At 44.9% G+C, this 23,354-nt stretch overlaps 1 protein-coding gene across 1 annotated transcript in view; it reads right to left on the minus strand.

Annotated features, from left to right (window-relative positions):
- Window positions 1-21,367, minus strand: part of kcnb2b (potassium voltage-gated channel subfamily B member 2b) — a 58,521-nt gene extending 37,154 nt beyond the window's left edge. The window contains exons 1-2 of the mRNA XM_011607921.2: window positions 20,954-21,367; window positions 19,469-20,128 (exon numbers count right to left, since the gene is read on the minus strand). Of these exons, the coding sequence (XP_011606223.2) occupies window positions 19,469-20,053 (585 nt within the window). The 5' untranslated portion in view covers window positions 20,054-20,128; window positions 20,954-21,367. The remainder of the gene's footprint in view (window positions 1-19,468; window positions 20,129-20,953) is intronic.
- Window positions 21,368-23,354: the final 1,987 nt, after the last annotated feature.

Here is a 23,354-nt window from a genome sequence, read left to right on the forward strand (position 1 = left end):
CAGCATGTTTCCCCCTGTAATGGGTAAAAGCTTTTTACCATCCATATTTCCAGGAAAGACACTTCGGAGAGGCCCTGATCTTCAACAGTTATCAGTTCCTCCCAGATAAAATCTCTCAATATTAAAAAGATACAAATCCTCTAATATCTAATATCTAATGTCTTTCTGTCTGTGTATAAGCTGGCACATGTGGAGGATCCCACACTGATACTGTATGTTCAAATTTGCCGTAAAAGCAAATCAATACTCATCTCAATGTGTGTTGTAAATGCAGGAAGTTCCAGGGAGCGTGCCAGACTCCGTGGCATGGATAACTCATAATTCATTTGCAATGAGTCACAGTGATGCGGGCGACCAGACTGGTTGTACAAACTGCCAGCGAGATGGATAACAGCGCCGCGTTATTGTGACAGCTCGCCTCTCTAACCCCATGAAAGGTGTCTCATCGCAGAACACAGACAAACTCGCTCTTACTTAACAGATCTTCTTCTGCAGCCTCAAAATCTGAGGAAATACGCACCGGAAAATAAATACCTGCGTGAAATGCCCCCGCAGATTGTCAAAAGTTAATGTTTAAAGTCCTCTCCATCTTGATAAGCACTGTCAGTGATAATGATCTCGCTAATGAAGTGAGAGGTGGCGTGTTGGGCCATTGGATGGTGCGGCTGATGAATATCAGAGGGTGGAGCTGTCACTGGTGCAGTAATAGAGTCAATATTCCTCACTGCTGAGAGAAACGACCCTTGTAATGCGCATGCTGCCTTTGCTTATGTGTGTCTTGGCATGTGCGCGTTCGCCACGCGCCTGTCCGTGTAATGCGGTACGGTAAAGTCCCAAATGAGGCGCTCCACTCGCGTGCACGGGGGATCTACGATCAGGAGCATTTTTAAAAGTGTGCCGCAATCATCAACGGGAGCAATTGTTCCTCTAATGACGGAGATCATGGCTGCGCCTCGCGGCCATTAGTGACATTACCAAACAGCCATCACATATATTTAACGTCCATTACTGCGAAACAACCACACAGAGGATGTTAACCCCGCTGACAGCCCGCGATTTCATGAAACTAGAGGCCAAAGAATGTCCTATGAGGGTTTCACATGGCTTTTCTTTGCATTTCTGAACCCCTCATTAGGGAAAGATATTATCAGTAATATAACAAACCGATGGAATCACTCATAATACAAAAAAATCAATCAGCTTTTGTTAGGGCCAAGCTAGCTGTGCAGATGGTACAGATTCCCCTCACGTCCTGGGTACAGCGGTGAAGACCCTTCAGGTGTGTCAGCGTGTCATATACTCAGCGAGCGTTAAATTAAACTAATGTCACCTCAAACTCAATACGAGGGCTTAATTGCCGTCACCCCTAAGAGGTCACCAGGATGGCCGGAAGGAGCCGCCACAACAAAGTCAAAGTCCAAGGAGCTTGAGAATCTGCTCCTGATGGCTGTCGCTCCCAAATTCATTCAAAAATCACCAGAAGAAAAGAGCGAAAGATGGGCCGACCGAGAACAGGAGACAATGGATGAGAAGAGGAAGTAAGGCGGTAAGAGAAGTGCAGACTCATTAATCATGCTTCATGTGACAAATTAGAATGATTAATGGCTTCTGTCAGGAATAAAATACAGGTAGATAGATGGGTCAACCATCATAATTCCCTTTTCCATCCTCCATGGACGGATATCACATTAATATCTACTTAGAGTCCCAATGGCCATCCGACGCACAGGCATCTCTTAATTGATTAGGAAACTGCATCGCACGTTATAGGATTTATGCCATTTTTTTGCAGATTTTTCACCCAATGATGACAAATCACTCGCGATACCCATAACAAACAGCAAAGTGACGGCCCGTACTCGCTTTCACCGCAATTCAGGGAGTTGTAAAAGGTCTTAAGAGATGGCTCATCCCATAAGGCAAAGCATTAAACAAATAAATCCGCGGCAATTTCTCTGAAATGCTGCAGGTATGAAACTGGAACCGAGCATAATAGGATGCAAAGAACAGCTGATAGCTGCTGCTAATTCTGAACCTTCGCCTCGGGATTAGGAGCGCAAATTCAATTATTTGCTGCTTCCAATTCATATATAACCCATGCCAGTTAGCAGTGTAATATTAACAAGATCATTTTCTGCTGATACATAGTGAGATTGAGATGTATATTTTATATATCTATATAGATATATGTCTATATCAATATAGATATATACAGATATATCTTGATATAGATGTAAAGATATAAGCAGATCCAGGAATCCTTACAGGGAATGACCTCTTCTATCCTGGGATTGGAAGGAAAACACACAAGAATAAGATAATACTGTAGCACCAACTCCAGAATCTCCCATTATCCCGTAATGGGATAATCCCGTAAGGATATATTGAGGTTTAATGAGGTAAGAGCACATAGGTTTCTGTTCACTGCACATACGTCTGACTCTGTGACGCATGTCGTCGGCGCATCTAGGTGTGATTCCGTGAAGACGTGCAGGGATCCGCGTGTGCCCCGGCTTTTGTTCAGGTCATGTAATATGGACTCGCTCTTCCCTGTGAGGTCGATACAACAGACTGCTTTCCCGAACAGAACCCAGGAAGAAAATAAAACCTATCCCCAAAACGGATTCACATCATCTTTCTGTAATCCTGACAAGGTCGCGGCCCCTGGGCAGAAAAACAACCCTCATAGGAGACGAGGATGTCACGGGCGTCACCAAGTAAACAACGTGCGCATCCGTCGATGAAGCTTTCCTCAGAGTGCCTCTTCACACCCTCACAGAAGTCTATTAGCTTGTCACTGTCTTTCTTTACAGTCATTCAGCTTTTACACACGGCCGGTGGCTGTGCGCAGCGGCTTGCTCCACATGAATAACAATATCTGATTATTCAGACAGAAGCCAAGTGACTCAGCCGTCTCAACTCATTCATCTTTCCCCTCTTCTCTTTGTCCTGCGTTCATCCATTTCTCCATTTTCCACCAGTTCTTTGACTCCTCCCTTGATTCATCTTTTAAGTCGAGCTCCACATCATTCAGTGCCGTTTCTTAATGTTCTCGCACCTCTCAGTCCCTTTTCTCACTACACACTGCCGGGAAAAGCTAAGTCTGCCGACAGCGATACGGGCTTACTGTTGTGGGGGTGGGATCAGAGGAGGTGGAGAGGGGAGCACCCAGCACTCATAGGAAGGATACTGCCTGAGCCCAGAAACCTCAGCCCTGCCGTCAAAACATAAAAATAAAGCTCAGGACAAAGCACCCACAGGGACAGACGTGGCCGTTTCCACCTCCAGCCTGGATCAGACTCCTTGAAAAGCCACATTTGGAAATTTTGAAAGGCTGGAAAACAAAACTCACTGCAGAAAAACATCATTTAAAAAATACCTTCTAATATGCTGCACAGATTTGGGACCTTCAGGAAAACGGCAGCAGGCAGCCGAGGCACTTGGGTAGCCACCCGCCTGCAGTTCTTATTGGATCCTGATTTGGCTTGGTAGCTTCCAGGAAAAATATTAGCATTGAACTCCTTTAAAATTAAAAGTGGAATGAAGAAATCTCTGTGAAAAATCTGTTGTTTTTTAGCAAGTCAGACAGAAAAAAGGAAAGCGCTCAAAAAATTGAAACGACCTTTAAATAACCTGACAGTACCTACATTCAGACGGCCTCGCATTCCTGGGCTCTAAGTGCTAGCTCTCTTTGATAAGGAAATAAGCCTCAGAGGGCTTACGAGAGCTGACCGAGTCAGCCCCTTTTCAGATGTGGGCACCTGAACAATAAAGGTGGGACTCTCACAGGAGCCAAAACAAGCCTCCTATCAAAAGGCCTCTGTCCTTCCCTTTGCCTTTCAATGTCACTCACCCTCCCTGCTTTTTGCCACTTTTCTTTTCCCATTATCAGCCTGTTCTTTCTTCCTTTACACGTGAAACATAACCTCTTCCCCTTTCTAATGACAAAAAAGGTATTTATTAGCGTCGCCGCAAGGACAGACGATCCCTCCATCCATCTTCTGCGCAGAAACCCAACTTCTGTTCCTTAAACTACCTTAAACGTTCCGTCTTTCGTTTCACCTCCGCTGGAGCGAGAGACCCGGCGACCTGAAACGTAAAGCTTTAATTGTGGTGATGGAGTGCTAGCCTGTGATAATAGGGGCCACAGAAACCCCTTTTGAAATGCTATTAGCAAATGAGAAGAAGGGTTGAAAGAGACAGGAAGTGATGTCACCGTGGAAAGTTGATGCACCCAAAGAAATCTGTGGAGGTTCGCCACTGAACAAGGATGTGTCTTATTAATAAAGGGACGATAACAGAGCCATCGGGCTTGCCAAATGTTGTGCACTTTTGTTTCTCCGGGCCCTGTTTGATAATTACCCAGTTAATGTGACCAATTGGGGGGGGGGGGGGGGGGGGGGGGGGACAGATTGAATCAATGCAGATAATAGGCAGTAAGTGAACTCCAAAGACCGAAATGTCCCTCAGTATTCTTCTGATCTGCTAATTATACTGCACATGACAAAAATACATCATACGTCGTGCTTCCTGTTAGTGCTGCTCTTTGCAAAATGAAACCTTGGCAAATTAGCTTTGTAGAATCTCTTAAAGCCCGTTTTTGTTGAAATTAGGCAAGTAACCAACATTTAATGAGTCTCCACCTGCACATCTCCGCTTTAAATAAGTTTTTCATGGCATCAGTTATCTTGATTTCCCTCTGTTTGACATATATATTGAACACTTTCTGCAAAGCTTCCCCTGTCAGTCATGGGTCAAGCGCAGCCGGCTGCAATCTGTGGCCGAGCAGATCTGGAAAATATCGTCAATAATGGAAAGGCTCACAGCGATGAGTCGAGCAGACAACGTGCCATTGCATTAACCATGAATGTGAGTGGGGGGTGGGGGTGGGGAGGTTGTCTCCCTCATTTGTCATCCGCTCGCCTTTATTACTTGGGAAGTTCTAAGAACAGATGGAAATCAGTTCTGGAAAGAATGGACCGTGGGTGCCTTGGCTTCGGAGAACAGCTGGAGATTGATCAGTCAAATGTAGGGGAGGGTAGGAAACCAAGGCCATGGGCCAGTGGCCAGAAAATAAAGCTGCACAGTGTCCAGTGTCCAGAGTGTTGCAGGTTGCCTCCATCTTTTTTCTGTCCAACGCACATGGCCCGCCAAGTGTCACTTTTTAATGAGCTACTTCATACAGCTGTATAATTACTGCACTAACCCTCCTTAATCAGTCATTGCTGCGCGCATTATTGTCCCCGCACTTGTTCACTCTGCATTACCTAATCGCGGAGCTATCGCACAGCTAAGACCAGGTCCAGCGGCGCTGCAGTGGGTTTGCAAACCGGAGCTCATTTGAGACCAGGATAAATGCTTCAGCATCCATCTCACATGATGTTATTGTCTTGAAGGTGTTTCCGTGGCTTCTTTTCTGGACGCATTCACCATCTTGTGCATGTTCTGGCTCTATAATCAAGCAGCTGCATCGCAGCGAGGGAAGGCACATAATTGCATGCTTTCTTTTCCATTGAGCTCAATCCATGGCGAGCTGTGAAAGTATCCACTGTTGTCTTGGTTACATGTTTCTTCTTGTCTTTTCTGCCGCTATAAATAACGCCGAGGGTTCTGAACTCAGAGGAAGCCCCCTTCAGTGTGAGTCAACGGTGTAAAGCATCAAGAAGTAAAAACTGAATGGCAGAAGGTTCGAGAAAAAAAGTCGAACGTTAGCAACAAACGGTGAGGATTTAGCCCAGGTGGGAGACAAGAGAGTGACCCGAAACATCCAATCGATACCGACGCTTAGTTAAAAAACAGAAAATACGCCAGGGAACAAAGACACAAAACAACATGACATGCTGGCATGTGATTCCCATACTTGCGGACTCGTGACCTTCTCCAAAGCCAGAGCATGAGAAATCCGACACTGAAACAGAGCCGTTATGGATTCCAGCACGGCGCTGTTGATCCTGGCTGGCAGGTAGGATTTAGCGCAGAATTTTAACTGCATTTTGTGCTCAGGCACCGCGCTGGAGGTGCAGATGCTGATGTGGACGCTGTTGCACACACTCAGTTTTCTGTGAAACAAGTCCAGGATTCAGCAGTTTAGGAGGAGCAGGATCAATACGAACACATATCCCCGTATTCACCCAACATGGACCCAATATTGGACCTTTGTCATAGGTTCAAGATGCTTCTGACCCGAATTAAAAATAGAATTCACATATGTTTCTCTTAGTTATAAAAATCATTTCCCCATAGTTTCACACGCACGCTCGCGCCTACGTCAGCACATAACTCAACCCCATCCTGCTGATAGGCCACGCCCATCAACCCTCTGAGGGTTGTAACTGGCTGTCCAGGAGGGATGGATGATGTCACTGATGCTTTCCACTGCGCCGCTCTTGTAATGGAGTCAATTTAGCTCCACGCTGGGCCATTTCTGTCCGGCCTCACCCCATGAAGGACACATTAGTTCGCCACCCCGCCCCACCCAGTCTGCACTCCTCCATTCTCACTCTTTCACTTCCCGCTGCTTCCTCTCATCTCCCTCACTCTGCGAATCATCTACTTTATATCATAAAAGCCCCACATTTACATTTGTTTGCGGCGTTATACATCACAGGCCTTTTTGCCGTATCATTTCACAGCCACCGATGTCCTACAATAATAGCGATAAGGCAATGTCACAGAAATGTAAGCTCGACTCTCACATGATCGCACGGAAGGAGTAGGTTTGATTTCATGCTGCCATGACTAGAAAGCATGCTCCGATAACTTTAAACACTGCCCTGGCTTCGGTCACCTGGGCACATTTTTCATTCTGACAGAAATCAGTCCGATTTAATGTTTCAAGCTAGCTGCTCCGACCGGCTGTGATTTATGATCTGTTATTTATGTGTGTGATATGATTACCTTCCTGAACATTTACCTGGTGCGCTTTCTCAGGATGATAATCAGGATGAAAGAAAACAGAATCAAATCAGGGGCAGTTGTACATAATATGTATCTGCGCCGATCTGGGTGATGGTGTAGTAAAGAACGCACGTGCAGATACCTCAAATTTCAAAGAAATGGATATGGAGGGTGAGGAGTTTTTAAAAAATGCTCCACTCTGTCTGGAAGCAGCTTCTAAAAGTTCTACGCGAACAGACGAAACATGACAGAAGTTCACTGTCCTAGCAGGAAGGCATCCCAGATTTCTTCAGCTCATTCTTCTGGTTTCCAGAAGTCAGACAAAAGATCCTCCGAGGACCTGCTTGGAAACTTTTATTGTTGAGGTGGGAAAAAAATATCCATCACCGTGAATTGTGTCCAGATGGGCAACTCATAAAGAGGGTGCACAGGGTGCAACTTTTCTCTTGATTGGTTTATAAAAAGATGTATTCCAGGCCTTGAAACCCAAATGAAATTCATTTTTATACTGAACTCTTTATATGGACCCTTGCCATGCTGTTGTGGGACTAAAATGGATTTGAACTAAATATTAAACTTTGTGTGGCTTTCACAAAACTGAATACATCACTGAACCGGCAGTCACAGAACACACCATATAGTGTGTGTTTGTGTGTGTGTGTGCGTGTGTGTGTGTGTGTGTGTGTGTGTGTTTGACCACAGCACAGAATCTGAGATGACACACAGCTTCCATTAAAACAGCATCATCTTCAGGCCCAAAATGCTCCCCGGACATTTCATACATCCTCTCGCTGCTTAATCAAATAGAAAAACACAAGTAGCCTTCGATCACTGTCTAAGACCATCACACTCCATCACCTTCCCATAGTTTATTAATCCACAGCCACCGAGACTCCAGCCTATCCGTCACTGCCTCTCGCACCGCTACACAAAGAAGGGATTAAGTTATCAGAAAGATGGAATGATATCCAAATGATCCAGCTAAATTCAACGTGTTGCAGTGGAAAGTGGACTTTAAATAGCCCTCTCTGTGTTTATGCCAGATTAGTGCCGACACACACGGCTCACTTGCTAATTTGCCTAAATTGTCTTACGCGGGGACATCAGATTAGGTGGTGTGATGACTTGCACTCGTGCCACATGGGCTTGTGAGACGCTCACTGAATCCAGGAAGGAGGACACACAAATGCAAACACATATTAACCCTTTCAAACACAGCGACCATTACAGAGAACAGTTCAGGTTCCGTTCAGGTTCAGGTTACTCATAGCTTTGTTGGCACAGTTGCTTCTCCACCAGTACTGTAGTATCATCCAGAAACTCTTTATAGAAGGTTGTGTGAGACCTGGGTGAGAAAGGACCAAGGCTAGAAGGACCAAATAAAGACATTTAATACAAGTTATATTGTGAGATGTAGGTACCGCGAGACAGGATTGTGTCTTTATCTTTGTTTGTGTGAACATTTTCTCTTTGTGTCACTATATAGTCATTTTCAGGCCCTTCAGATGCCTCCAGTCATTCTAGGCATCACTAGTCAAACACGACTTAATCGATTGGTAGCGGTATGGATATTGCTCGGACGTATCCTATTTTCCTCCAATTAAAATGGGCCCAGATTCCCATTCCCTACCACATTTAATGGTCCATGCCTAGAGGGCCAATGCAAAGTGCCCGGCAGTTTTCTCTGCTGGATAGAGGAGAAAATGATTGTGGGTGTGTGTGTGGGTGGAAGCAAATAGAGGCCAGAAAGAGATTGGCATCAAGGGAGGGGAAAAAAAGAGGAAAAATAAATAACAGCGAGCACGATGAAAACAGATGAGGAACCTAACGAGAGGGTTAAAATTGGATTAAAAGAAATGGTGCTTGATTGCGACAGCAAAGATGCTGCAGGTGCAGTCGAGTTTATCAGCTATATCACTTTCCAGCGCGAGTATCCTGCTTCCAAATGAACCGTGACTTTGCTCCGGCTCGGTGTGTACTACTCCACATTATGCCCCGTTACACTTCCAGCAACGTCAGCTAAATGCAAATGCGCCTCATATATATAAACAGAGATATGAAGCTCACGCTTTGAACTTCAAAATAGGAAAGACCAGCAGGCAGAAGACCCATTAAACGCAGCAGAGTTTACAGAAGGTTGGACGTGCGTGGTTTTTTTTTTGCTTGGCTGTCACACACATCAGCAGCACGGGGTGTGCTTCTCAAAGGGAGGAACACTTCAGGTGCAAGATGAACACATGTGACCATTAAACATTTAAATAGAGAAGGAGAAGAGAGAGAGATGGGGGAGGGAGAGAGGAAGAGAGAGGGGAGGAGAGAAGAAATACATGGGGGGAAGCTAACCAGAAACAACGACATTATTTCATCTGACAGCATTATCGATGAACCTCTCGGATCGAAACAAACATCACATAAGGAGTTAGGAAATTATTTGGGGACTATTGATTTTACAGTAAAGCGTTTTCCGCACGTGTTCAGTCTTCTGCGTGGCCTAGAAACAAGCGCTCTGGACTTGGCCGTGCACGGAGCAGCAGGAGACGAAGGACGAAGTGACCAATGAGGATGAAAGGTCACATACCTGTGAGGCACACAGGAGCACACAGCCCAATCTGAGCCACTACAGAGCTCCATCATTTTCCTCTATCACTGTGCTCCACTCTGCGGTGCTCTCTCTCTCTCTCACACACACACGCACACACACACACACTCTCTCTCATGGCATTTCCTGGTATTTCCCCGTCCTTGCGCTACATTAGCTTTTCATTCTGTCTGCGAGCACTCAGTTGCAGTTCAAGTAAACGTCCTCCTGGCTATCAATATTTCATATGAAAACACATCTCCCTCTTTGTGGGTGGTACCAGACGTAAAAGGTTGTGAATGGCATTATATTATTCAAACAACAAAAGGGACATTTGATTGTTTTTAATGTCATGTAACTGCAAATCTGAACCGCAAAGCGTGCCGCTTTAATGTGATGCAGTGTTCTACATGAATGGCTGCACTTTGCTGCATTTGCATACCTGCACACATTCAGCGTGCATGTATGTGCTATAGTGCACAGCAATATGGGCAGAGAACCAACAGGAAAAACACTGCAAGCATGCGGGCATCCTGTTTTAAGATAGAGATGAATGAAAAAGGGCACATTTGGAGAACATGGATTCACCTGCACTGACAATGGCGTTCCTAATCTGGGTTGCTGACTAAAATACAGAGCCTTCGGGCTTTTACACAACCTGCTCTGACCAAGCTATCTGAAACTCTGAGTTTAATCTGTACATGCACAAACTCTGACTAGAATAACCTGGAATGACACACAAGGATGGAGCATACGCCTTCTGTGTCGTCATGTGGAGGCAAACACCCTTCAAGTGTTAATCCCAGTTTGCGTATATGTCCACCTGTTCCTTCCCCTTTTGTCAGATTTAAATTCAGACAAGAGCCACTAATGCCAGATTAGGCTGCGAACCCCGGTTAATCTATGGGTACCTTAACAACATTAACCCTCCCCCATCTTCTTCCTTCTATCAGAGGGAAAACAGACAGCCATTTTAATGAGCCTGTCTTTGCCCCCATTTAACCTTAATCTGCCCCAGCGCACCAGCAATGCTAACTGATTCGCCGCTGTCAAAAGTGCATGTAGCGATGACAGGCAGGCAGGACAACGCGGCTGACACAACGGACCAGGGCAGGTTATTTCTCTCTTCAGATGGTGGTGTCATCAGTGGGGATTAGGGTAGCAGCACATCAGGCCGGGGAGGGGGGGTATTGCCCTGACTGTCAGACAGACAGGAGGCTGGATTTACATGTCTCAGCACCAGTTAATCCAGGCTGGGTTTTCAATTAGGAGCAAGAAATATGTGCAATTTACTTCTCTTAAACAATCTTAGATATAGATTATATAGGATCAAAGCATATTTAATACAACCTACTAGACTCTTTTCTCCTGAATTCACCTGAATCTGAAGTGGACAAGTGGATCTAAGAAGGTGCAGGACTGAGCGAAACACACAAATCTGGACCCAACATCTAAACTCACTTTATATTTTTTTTCTGTAAGATCAGTGAATGTATCTGAGCCAAGTTTTTTTCCCCAAATTGAAGCAAAATGCTTTTCGAAACCCATGTTTGTTTGGCTGAAGGTCACTTTGGAAAAGCATCACTATAAAACTGAACACTGTCCTGAGTGAATCCAACAAGACCAAGCTTTCATCAGCTATGAGATGTGAAGAATGGGCTTAAAATCATGTTGAAGTAATAAAACAGGAGATGAATCATATTTCCAACAGAGGATGAATCACTAACCGATTTAATGCTTCACGCTATAATCTGCATTATCTTTTACCCATTCATTATGCAGTTATACATTTCAAATGAAGGCAAAAATGAAAATTTCCACATTATGGAAATGAAATATTTGCCTTGCTGTGATTCCTAAAAACAAGTTTCCTTTTACAGCATCTTTAAATTAGATCTCACACTGAGCTTTATTGTTTCAGGTTATGTTAATGGAAACATTTACACAGATTTAAGGCGGTATTAGCATCATCTAGATCAAGACTTCTAAGTAAAGTGTAGGACAAAATACAAACACAGGATGGCAACAAACAATCCACCATCCATTAACACTGTGTTTTGATTTCAGACACTTGATTTAATACCTCTTAAGAGGAGGCAAAAGAAGTGAAACCTGCAGTTTTCAACACCTTGATGTTGCTTAAAGTGGGTTCATCACAAATCAAGTATACCGGTACTTAAAAAATCCTTAGTTGGGTCAGTGCCATCAAAGGTGGCCAGAAGGGTGCAATAAGACAGAGGGGGCAAAGAAGAGTGAATAATTATATAGCAATAAACACAAATGTAAGAGCATCAGTACATTTATAACATACAGCAAACGCTAAGCTAGCATTTCAAGGCAGATACTTGCATCGTACAGACAACACATGCTTGTACTCTGCTCGAAATACAATGAGACACGGGCCTTTCAGCACACCGGTCAATACCTGAGAGTCATCCTATTGACTGGTGGAGCCACAGCCAAATGTCAGCACCCAGCAGACTTCACAGATCCTGCCAGTCTCTTCAGGTGGCAGAATAATGCATGGAAATGCAAAGAAAGTCTCCCCAACAACACTTCAGAGGAGATGCTGAGCCTCTTTTTATTAACTTTGAAGACACGCACACACACACACACACACACACACATACACACACATGCATGCAGATGAGAGGTGACCTCAGGTGTGTTAGATGCAGCTGATTCACCGGCCCGCTGCTTGGCTGACAGCGACACTGGTCACATGGTCTGGGTGTCCTTTTGTCCTCTGGGTGTTCCGATGATCACCTCATTTGACACCACACACAGACTTTAAGTTAGAGGGAAATTTAGTGGCATTTTGAACTGGTTTTAAGGGCAACTTCACAATTCAGCGACTCCATATTTGAGGTGTTTATCTCAATAAACAGTTAAAGACATTTCTTTATATATTGCATAGGAGAAAATATGCATAGAAGCAGAAGAGGCAAAGGCAGCAATACTGTGGTCAGCAGGAAGGAACTCCTGTGGCTCAGCAGAAGATGCAGGAGGTCCAATGTGCAACACGGAACGTGACATAACATAATAATTACTTCTGTCACTTCCTGGGGTGCGGGAAGACAGCAAACAGCTGGTAGCAGCCCACGGTGACACCATACGCATTATGACACAAGAGAGAAGCAAAACAAGAAGGAGGTGGTCCAACACAGGAGCTTAAATTAGAAAAATGGGGAAGAGCAGAGAGGAGGAGAGGGGAGGCGGATGGTGATGAGAGGGGCCGAACCACAAGATCCCCTGCTCCTTCACTCCATATCAATGAGGGTAGGGTTGGCAAGAAGCTCCAACCTTTTCCACCTCCCAACGATCTGTCCCTTTTCTCGCATTCATCCTCAGAAGATCCTTTTAAATTAATCTCCTCTTTCATGTAAACTCAAGTGCCTGCTCTCCTGCCGACGCTCTGCAGACACTCTGATCGGCCCGATCACCCGGGTCGTGAGAAAAGAGCAGACGTCAGTTTTCTGAATTCTTTCAGATAAATGGAAATCCCACCTCAATGCTTCTCAAAGCTCGGTGTCATTAAAAGTGGCTGTAGTTGATGCTTATCATAGCCCACAGCTCAACAGGAGCCCAGATCTGCATCAGTTAGAACCACTGAAACCTTTGATGGAAGTAAAAAAAAAATACGCAGTGGAAGAAAAGGAGAGAGAACCTGTGCTGAATACTGGAGTCAATGGTGTCTGAACTGTATGAGCATTTCCTTTACATTTGCATTTGGGGTTGGCTGTGGGGGCTGAGGTACCAGCTGCTCTGCCTCTCCCACAGCCTGTGGAGATGAATTGCTCCCTGGGTGTTGATAAGTCACCATGGCGCACCACGGTCGCCATGGAAACTATGCAAACACAGCAATTCTGAGGAAACAAGTAAAACCAAGTTGATTACATATTTCCAAGAGCACCGCGGCAGGTTGTTCTTGGTCAGTGGAGACTGCGAGCGCTGAAGGTTCTCCCTTCTGTTAGTGAGGATCCTGAAAATGCTTCACCATTAGTCATTTTTCAGGCCGTCTGTGCTGTTGTTGCACGCAAACGCTTATTTTGTGTTAAATAAAGAATAGAGCAAGAAAATGCTCACATGCTTACAAATATATAAGTATATACGAGTATATAGGCAAGTATATATGAACCGCTCCGGTGCAGTAAAGTGTGCATTAAAAGAGGAAATGGGAAAATTTAGGGCATTTATCAGTCAAAAAGAAAATGTAAAAGGAGGCTTTGAAAGCTGGGGTGACAAAAAACAGCAGGTAAAGGACACTAAGAAGAGTGATGGCATAAGGACAGTGAAAGAGACAGCGTGGCACTGGCTGTGCACCCACACTAGGCTGTCTCAGCAGAATTTAAAGACGTGTTTGGCTGTCTGTCTGACACGCCCGCTTCTGTGTGCCGTCCTTTCCTAGGGCCAAACACATGTCCTACTGTATGTGCAGAGATGTGGAAAACCAAATATGCTGTGAGTGCGTGTGTGTGTGAGTATGTGTGCTGAGGGAGGTTCACCGGAGCACGTAATAGAGACCCGGCGCTGGTAGCATTTAGAATGATGACTACCTCCACCTCAGTCCTCTCTCTATATCTGCCTGTGTCGGACGTCCTTCAACAGCAAAAAGACAAGGTGGGTAAACCCTGAAAGAGGACAGAGGTGGAGACTGTGAGCAAGAGGAGATGAGAAAAGAAAACAATCGTCTCGGATCTATAGTGTCACTCTGCTACTTCCTACTTCACAGCCACTCCCAGATTTCAGTGGGATTCCTGCCCTCGGCCCGATGCTCCGCGCCAACGTACAACTTAGCTAGGCCCGGCAAGAAAATGGGATTTTCAATCAATGCTGCGACCATTGTTAGTATCTGGCATCACCAACAACTGCTTGGTTCACAATGGCTGAATGGGAGAGATAAACTAAGCCAGCCGGGGAACGAGGGGGCGATTTTCACATGGAGATTGTCAGATATCTGTCCTCAACCTTAGTGAAGAGTAAACAGCGGTTTCATATCAACCAGATATGAGCGACAAAATCCATCACATCCAAAAAATCCCCAACACTGCATCAGAGCACGTGCACTGACACAGAGTGGCACGACTGACTTCATCAGTTAGACACAAACACAACTCCAGACGCTAATGGCGCTCCCTCTCCATCAAGTGTGCTATCTGCCATCTGTTTGCTAACAAGTACCCCACGTCAGCCTAAAGCAGGATGTCATTTATTGGAAGTTGAAGGATGAGCTGGCAATAGATCAAGAAAATCCAAATGTCTCAGGTCTTCTTGTGACAGGAGTAATTATCACGCAATCATTCACCGGTAGTGCTGCGTTAACCTTCTTTTCTTTTGCATACTAATAACTAGACGAGGATTTTAGGACCACATCCTCAACAGAACAGGAAAATGTAAAAATCCGCTTCCTGTTAAATTTATACGAGACGGTTACATAACAAGGGGGGGAAAAATATGAAAATGATCTTCAGTAACAGCACTAGTGTGACACATTTGCTCAGGAAAATGTGAGGGTGTATTCTGAGGATGACAGTAGAATTACTAATAAGACTTGAGCCATTAGACTCCTCACGCCATATGGCCTCCCATTAGCTCTAGCTTGTAGTGGCCATGTTGTTCATTTTAAATATGTGTTAAAATGAGTTGTTTCTGTTTCAGTCCATTAAAGTGGGTAAATAACTCGTAAAACAATGTAGATTTTTCCAGCCTCGGGAGCTCTTTTTAATGACCTCCTAAATTCATGCACAGTTTCTAGAATAATTATAGGTTTTTATTTTAGAGCATGTGTTCTATCTCTCTGAAATGTTCAAAGATTTCTTCCTTTGCTGTTAAAATGTTCTCTCTCTGACAGGATACACAAATGCCGCATTTATAGCGTAAACCTCTCCCGTCCAAACTGAGAATTTATTGATTTTTTAAAAGTTCATTTTACGACGACGCCGACAGATAGCCCATCCACGCCGAACGTGATCCTGCGGTTGTTCTGAGAGCTGACATTTGCTGCTCGGTAACAAAACCATAAATTCGAGAGACGCTAGCGCAACAGCGTCCACTGCTTACACCGCTCAGTTTGTTGTCCATATGAGGAAGTTCATGTTTAGATTGAGCAAAGAGTGGGGCAAACTGGCGAGTACTTGCTGTAAATACAGCGAAATCATCCATTTTTCATGAAAAGCGCTGACTTTAAACTAAATACTCTGACCTGAGCGGAGGCTATGAAGGAAAGGGTCTCCCTATTTGGTGTACCTATAAACTCAATAGTCATTTAAGATATATAGCGTATTAAAGAAAATAATAAAAATGTGAGATATTTAATAGGAAGTCCTGTGTTGACACTGCACCCTGGAACATCCCCGTGATAAATGTCATTGCCTCTGCCCATGCGGGATCTACAAGGACTCATGCCACCTATAATCTAGGTCCTCTCTTATCTGATTATAATTGTGGGGTAAAGAGGATTTAGGTGCTTGTGCCTAAATGCGAGGCTGCACTGATTAGAGCCCAGGCCGAAGGCTTACATAACAAGGAGGCGAGAAGGCGCGCTCTGTTTTTTTTACAAAATGACAAACTCCTCTCTGGTAATACATGCTGATAAGTCCCCAAAGGCCAAACAAAGATAGTGTAGTTCAACAGAAACTCCCTTGGGTCATCTCTGCTGTCTCTGCCACACAGGCATCGCTATTAAAAATGCTAAATCAAGTGTGCCTGGAGGAGCTACACTGCCATCAACTATCCAAACTGAAATCCATTCAAGATGAAAAGATTTCTGGAATAAAATTCTACCGTGTACAGGGTGCAAACAGGTTAGAAAATTGGACTTAATGTTGGCTAAAGGTCTCCCTCTTGCGATATTTCCTCCTCTGTCCTCTTGTTTTCGTGTCACAACAGTCTTGGAAGATATTAAAGGAGAGCAAGAGCAAAACTCTCCACAAATCATGCAGAAACTTGCCATTAATAGCCCTCATAGTGTACTTTGGAACAATATTCGAGCAGATAAATCTACCGGACCACTAAGATTGACACTTGCTGTTACATATTGTGCTACAGAATCCTCAAAGTGTATCCTCATTGCCAGCACTGTCCACCGAGGGTTGAATTTGGCCACTTGCAAGCGTGGGAGTGCTGGAGAAAGCAAGACTGCGCCTCATGCGGGCCCATTTCGAAGCATTCCCAATAGCTAGACCAGATTATTAGATAAAGGAAAGAATGATGTTGCACATCCACATTAGGAGCATGCAGAGGGGTAGGCAGGGCTGATGTAGGGAGGAGGGTGGAGATAGAAAAGCAGGACTTGAAACATCGATTCCATTTAAAACCCTCTCACTCTGCCATTATTTTTCAGGGTGGCCCAGCCGGAAAACGACCGTAAAGGGAAGAAAACCCTAAATAGGGTAATGCTTTCTCTCTTAGAGTAATGAGTTTCCTGCAGCTTTAATATTTCATGTGACATTGCTGATATTCCGAAAAGCTTTCAATGAACACAAATCAAAATAAAACAATGCTGCTCTTGGAGAGGATACTATAAATAGATTTAAAGAGAGCACAATGGGCATCCAGACCCAACAACTGTAGGAACACTAATCATTTATAATGCCGTGACAGTCTGATGTTACATCCACTAAATCTCTGGTGCAGCAAAGCGCCCTCACACTGATATTTATGACACCCATTCAGTGTGCTGCCATGTACCAGGCAGGTACCTGTGCTGTGGTACAGCGTTAGAGTACATGCAGCGTCATCATCACACCTGCGACGGGTAGCAGATGAGGTCCATATAGCAACAGACATCATGGACACCCGCCTTCTGCACCCCCCCCACCCCATCACTCCCTCACTCTTGTGATGAAGCACTCAACCAAAACACGCGGTACCACAAAGAGGCCACTGCATTAGCCAGCGGCATCTTTGTTTTGACCACTGCATTCATTATTCATTGGGGAAGGTTTGCAAAGATCCAGCTCAGCATCTAGAAGCATAACTTACATGACTACATCTCTTACATCATCCTCTCCCAGTCTTTCTCTCTCTCTCTCTGCAGGTTTTCTTCTATCACTTGTAGCATCCTCAAATCCAGAGTTTTTCTCCCTCAAAGTCCTCACTGTTTCCTCTCTTCGGGGGCCAGTGCTCTGCTGTAATTGTTAATTTCTGAATCCCTGCTTTGATTGACCCTGTTGAAAAAGGTCACTCCTCTCATGCTTGCCCTTTTATTTAAGGGCAGAAAGAGCCATGGGTGACACAGAGAAGCACACTGTGACCTAAGAGCCGAATAAAGCAGCCCACAGAGGAGAAGAGGAGTGAAAGAACAGAAAAAGGTAGAGAATGTGCGTGTGCATGGCTCGGTGATTGCATTTGACATACAGCTCAGGTTGCTTGTGAAGTAAAGGTTGTGTACCAGCCTTGTAATAGCATTTGCTTGGTGAAGGGCTTTCAGTGGTCCTCGCTGCATCAAGCATGCCGCATAAAAGACTTTACCGACCTCAGACAGCTGCCACCTGACAGTCGAGTGGCCAATGTGGTCCGTTCCAGAATTTACTTTCAACGGCACATGTGATCAGAGCCGCGCTGTTAAGAGTCACGTTCTGGTTCTGCGCATGGAGCACTCAGCAGAATGCCAGTGCAGCCTGAATTATGATGGGATTTCCCTGCAAGGTTTTACAGGCTTCCCTCACATGCTTTTGAACTGGTCAGCAATACAGGGGAGGCGCGTCCAGGGAACGAGGGATCGCACTGTGGGTGTAATTTAACGGCTGAGTATCATTGAAATATCCCAACGCTGTCACCCCAGCGCACCTTAAATGAAAATACTGATTTACAGATTCACTGCTGACAGATTAACCCGATAATAGAGATGACACGGGGTCTTTGTCAACCACAAATCACTGGTTGACTCATGAAACTAGAAATGACACAGGGCGGGGCAGAGCAACGTGTATGATAATAAAACCACATCTTAACCTCAGACCTCAAACGTCATTACCACGTTTTATAAAGGTTAATAATAGATTATACATTTTCTGCCATGCAATAGAGTACTAAGATTGAATCAAGTATGATTTTTTAGCCCATCTGCTTGCTTCATTGGGAGGGACTAAAACAACGCGGCGTGTGGCAGAGAGTCCACGGGACGCATCTAAAACAACGAGGGGATGATGTCAGAAAGTGTCACACCGACAACCCGATTGTTTATGATCCTCTGACATGAAATATAATCCAGGCCAGAACTGCCTCATGATGAGATCAGGATACTGGAGACCAAAGGTAAATTACATCTGATTGGATTTCATCAAGCTAATGTGGCTATCTGCAGCACTGACCTACCTAATTGTGGATTGGACTTGAGCAGGTGGAGGAGGAGGAGGAGGAGGAGGAGATGATATTTTTGGCATTTTAGCACAGCTTTGATATCGCTACATGGGCATTTTACCACGTGCGAATGCTTATGATGCAGCAGTTTTCTAAACATGTGGTACGTGGGAAGGGAGAAGTGTCGATGACTGTCTCAGTCTCATCAGAAAACCGCATGAATGTGCTCAAGGTAAATATAGGTGCAGCAGGACTGACAGAATCGCAGAAGCAGCGGGACTGAAACATGATCGTACTTTTAAAGATGCACTGTAGCAGCGCGCTGACAGACCTCGTCCTCACTGCACAGCAGAGGAAGCAGAACCAGATGTGCACATGACACATTCGCTCTTCAGCTGCTGTTTTATCCAATTTATTACATCCAATATATCTGGATTTCTCAAACTCAATAACAACCAAATAGCTGTTGTTACTTAAAAAGGTGCAGTGCACGCAGATGGCACAAGAGACTTCCTGAGATTACAGCACACGTCTGCTCCGGATTCAGATTGATGAACTCATGCTTATCTATTACACGTGGGAGTAAGCCTTTAATAAGCGCGCTGGTAATGTGTTATGATCTGGCCGAATGTGACCGGGAGTGTGAGATGGAGGGCGGTGTGATCGCACTCCCAGTTTCGGTTCCCTTACCTTGGCAGCCACCGAGGAGCTGGGCTTCTCCAGGAGATCCCACAGCTTCTTCCTCTTCTCCGGGCAGCAGGTGTTATCAAACTCTCCCTCTCCTTCCCTCTCGCGCATCGTCTCAGCCTCCCGCCGCAGCTCCTCGTTCATCTGCTCCTTTTTCTGGTGGTAACGGGCCTGACAGCAGGACTCCAAGTAGATCTCATCAATCCCCCAATAGTCTAACTCCTGGCCGAAGGAGAGGGCGCACATCTCCTCCATCATGTGCAGCTTGCCGGTTCGGTAAAAGTTTAGGATTGAGGTGAAAGCCCCCGGGTGACGGTCGAAGAAGTATTCATTTTCATTCAGACTGTAGTCGTCGCAGACCTCCATCAGGGACTCGTGGGTGTTGCAGTCTCGGAGCTTTCCCAGACGAGTCCGGGGCAGCCGATCCAAGGTCCTCCACAAAACCTCATGGTTCAGACCCCCGACGTTGAGGCGGACCCTGCGGGAGCGAGCCTTGGTGCGGATGATGTCGATGGGCTCCGGGGGAAGAGAAGGACTGGTTTGAGCGTTTGCAGGCTTGAATCCTGCCGGACCAAGTTTCTCAGCCATGGTGGTGGAAAACGATGGGGAAAAAATAAAACTTTGTAGTTATGTGGGGTCCTCTTTAAGAAAGTCCCTCCATGGCTGCAAGAGAAAGAGGTCTAAATGACTGCTGAGACATGACAAAGTGTGATATTTTAGAATAGTATTCTATACGTACACATATATTCTATGTTTAACAAATAGACACCAAAACAAAAAGGGAAAATGCAATCAATAAGGTGAATGGTTTCTTCTGTGCATGTGTGAGCTTGAACATTATGAAGAAAGTCTTTCACAGAATCAATTATTTGGTTTTAATGTCCAACATGGCTGCTTTGTTTGACACCCCACTTCAGCATCTTAAGACCAGAAGGGTAGTGAACTCCTGCTGGAGCAACACTTACTGCAGCCACTTATTCAATAATGTTCTTATTGTAATAGACATGGTTCACATCCACTGGGTTAAAGTACTTTTCTATGGATTTAAGTATTTTCCACAGATAAAAATTGTAGAATCTGAATCAGTCTGTTTAAAACATATTTGTTATAGCTTTGTGCTTTAATGCAACGTGCCAACACTCCTCAAGGCAACAGTTTAAGTCACATTTGGTAGTGCTTTAATGACTAAAAATGACTGAATTGAAAAATGATTACTAAAGTACTATTTTTACCAGAAAAAAATAAGATCATAAATAGGAAAAGGGTTAATTGCGTAAAAATCTTGTCATCTTCTGAAGTCCTTTACATAAAAAAAAAAAAAAAAATACTGCATAGGCTACCTGTTACGCTAGAATGACTGCTGTGAGCTCCTCAAAATTAAACACCATCTGTGTGAATGAGCCTAAAACAGGCAGCACCGGCTGCACATTTCCTTTATTCTTCCTCAAAGTCACATCCACATTTGAAAAAAGTAGCGAAAACTCTCACCTTGCCGAGGTAAACCTCCTCTTGCATGCAAACTGCTCCGTTTTCTTCAGGAGTAGGGGATGAAAAGGGAGCCGGGATTCCCCTTCAGTCAAGCGGCCGCGACCGAACAGAGCGTCCTGCGGTGGCCGCGCACGGAACGTTTGTCCCGCATTTTGTTGAAAACGAGTCGAGAAGAATATCGTAAAGGGGAAAGGGCGTGTCTCCCTCTAAAAAGCCATGGCATGAGAGACCCGGCGTTGGCTCGCCATCAGAACACGAGGTGAAAGAGTCCTGCATTCATCCAAACAGCTCGCAACGTGCGGAGGAAACGGAGCCGCTGAGTCGCCGTATTGCAGACGGTGTGGCGCGTAAAAGGGAAGGAGCGAACTGCGGAGTGTCCCACTCTACACTACATAAGGAGTAGCGGAGCGGCGCGCATGGATTACACTACATCCCAGAGGTGAAACCTTTAATGCACCTGGGCAAATTGACAGAACATTGTTCTGTTAAAGGACAAGCACGCACACACACACAAAAAAAAACGATCCGTTGGTTCAGGCGGAAAAATGATGAGCGCACGGAGTTTGGTGGGTATTTCACAGACTTGCAGCTTTTACGCCAAGTCCTAAAAGTAGAGGCAGGTCTTAGACTTAATCACAACGATCAATTTGTTTGTATTTTTCAGAGTTGGTGAGGATTAGCCATGAAATTCTTAATTACATTTTAGTTATTGTGATTGTGGGAACACAAAAAAAAATCGTGCACCACCAAGATTCACTTTTAAAACGATGTGAAGGCAAATACACACCATCACACATGAGAGGATTCTACCGTCATACTTCTGACCAGTTTCCAGTTAAGTCCAGATTTATATGCACTGAAGTGCAGCTGGTCAAATCCCACCCCATCAGTATATTCCTACCAAATAAACAGGGATCCATTACCGTCCCTCATTAGCTTCACTCCTCTCTGACTCCTTCACTCAGCTTATGTATTGTTCACAGCACTTTTCCCCATACGGCATTAGTGTGTCAGGTGAATATTTCCCCTTAGCCAAGCACATTTTTTCCTCAGAAATTTGATTATACACCACATATAGGTATATTGATATATATTGATTTTTTTTGCCATGTTCCTTCCTTCCAGTGACAAGTGATCAATGCAGCATCGAGTAACGAAGCCTCTGCGGTACAGAGATACTTTGGCCTGACTGTGTGGACACTGTTGCTGGAAGGTCAAAGGCTTTGTCCAGATGTCACATTTCCTGATTTCATTTTTGTGTAACACAACCTGACACCATCTTTATGGCAATCACGTATCGTCATATGGACACGGGTAATTATTTGAATGCGACTTCTCTGACTGTTTCCATCTCTTTGCCATGCAAATTTGATTTGAATGTGGCAATATCGCCGCGGGACGCGTCTGGAAAATATGCACAAAAGGTGTAGAGGTTCGCCAGCATCGAGCAGGGATGCATCACCCAGACCCCCTGAGTGAAAGATGTGAATTATCCTCCTGGTGACAGAAGCACTGATGACATGCTAATTAATTAGATAGGGTACAGAGAAATGATTAAGGGCAATTGAGTGTGTCCACTTCCATTAATTATTTTTAAAAGAGCCTGCCAATCAGACCGACTACGAGCAAAGTCGCATTGATGCAAAATCATCTGGATGGCTGGGATTTGCAGCGCAGTTTCTAATGCAGGCGAATGTGATCGGTTGTGAGGAGTAATGGCACACTTTATGCAGCAGAAGCTGAGCTACTAACACCACTCGCTTGGACGGGTACTCCTGGGAGTAGAAGCCAGCCTGCATCCCACCATGTGGGCGGAAGAGCTCCAGTTAGCAGCAATTTGATAATTCTGAACTCTGAACAGACCAACAAAATAAGATCCTTTCAATGACGATTTAGTCTACACCCCCCCCCCCACCCCTCGGCCACACAAACACACACAGAAACACACATGGTGGTTACGGAGCGATGATGGGTCTTGCGGCCTCACAAATTGCAACTTAATGGCAGCCCACCATAGCTTGTGATAGCATGTCTGAGAGTAACTGATTTAACTGCATCAATTTTGTGTGGCTGCATTTATCTGAGTACATCGTGCACCCTGACAGCAATGATGTGATGTGATGAGGCGATTGAGCGACACGCCGGAGTTCGATATTGCAATTTCTTAAGGTGGAAAGAGAAGGGAAGTTATGAAGTTCAACTCAAGGCTCCCATCTTTTTGCCAGCTCGCTCTCATCCAAAGAGAATTGACTGACTCCACCGTCGACATCACCCCTGAGCTTCCATTGACTGCAATGTATTCTCCTTCCAATTTGTCAAAAATGTGCTCGCTCCATTGTCCCAACCACACTGTGGACATCACACTCTCCATCAACGGCTCTGTCATCCAAACAAGGCACAC

Source organism: Takifugu rubripes, chromosome 10 (genome assembly GCF_901000725.2).
Source record: "Takifugu rubripes chromosome 10, fTakRub1.2, whole genome shotgun sequence".
Lineage (NCBI taxonomy): Eukaryota > Metazoa > Chordata > Actinopteri > Tetraodontiformes > Tetraodontidae > Takifugu > Takifugu rubripes.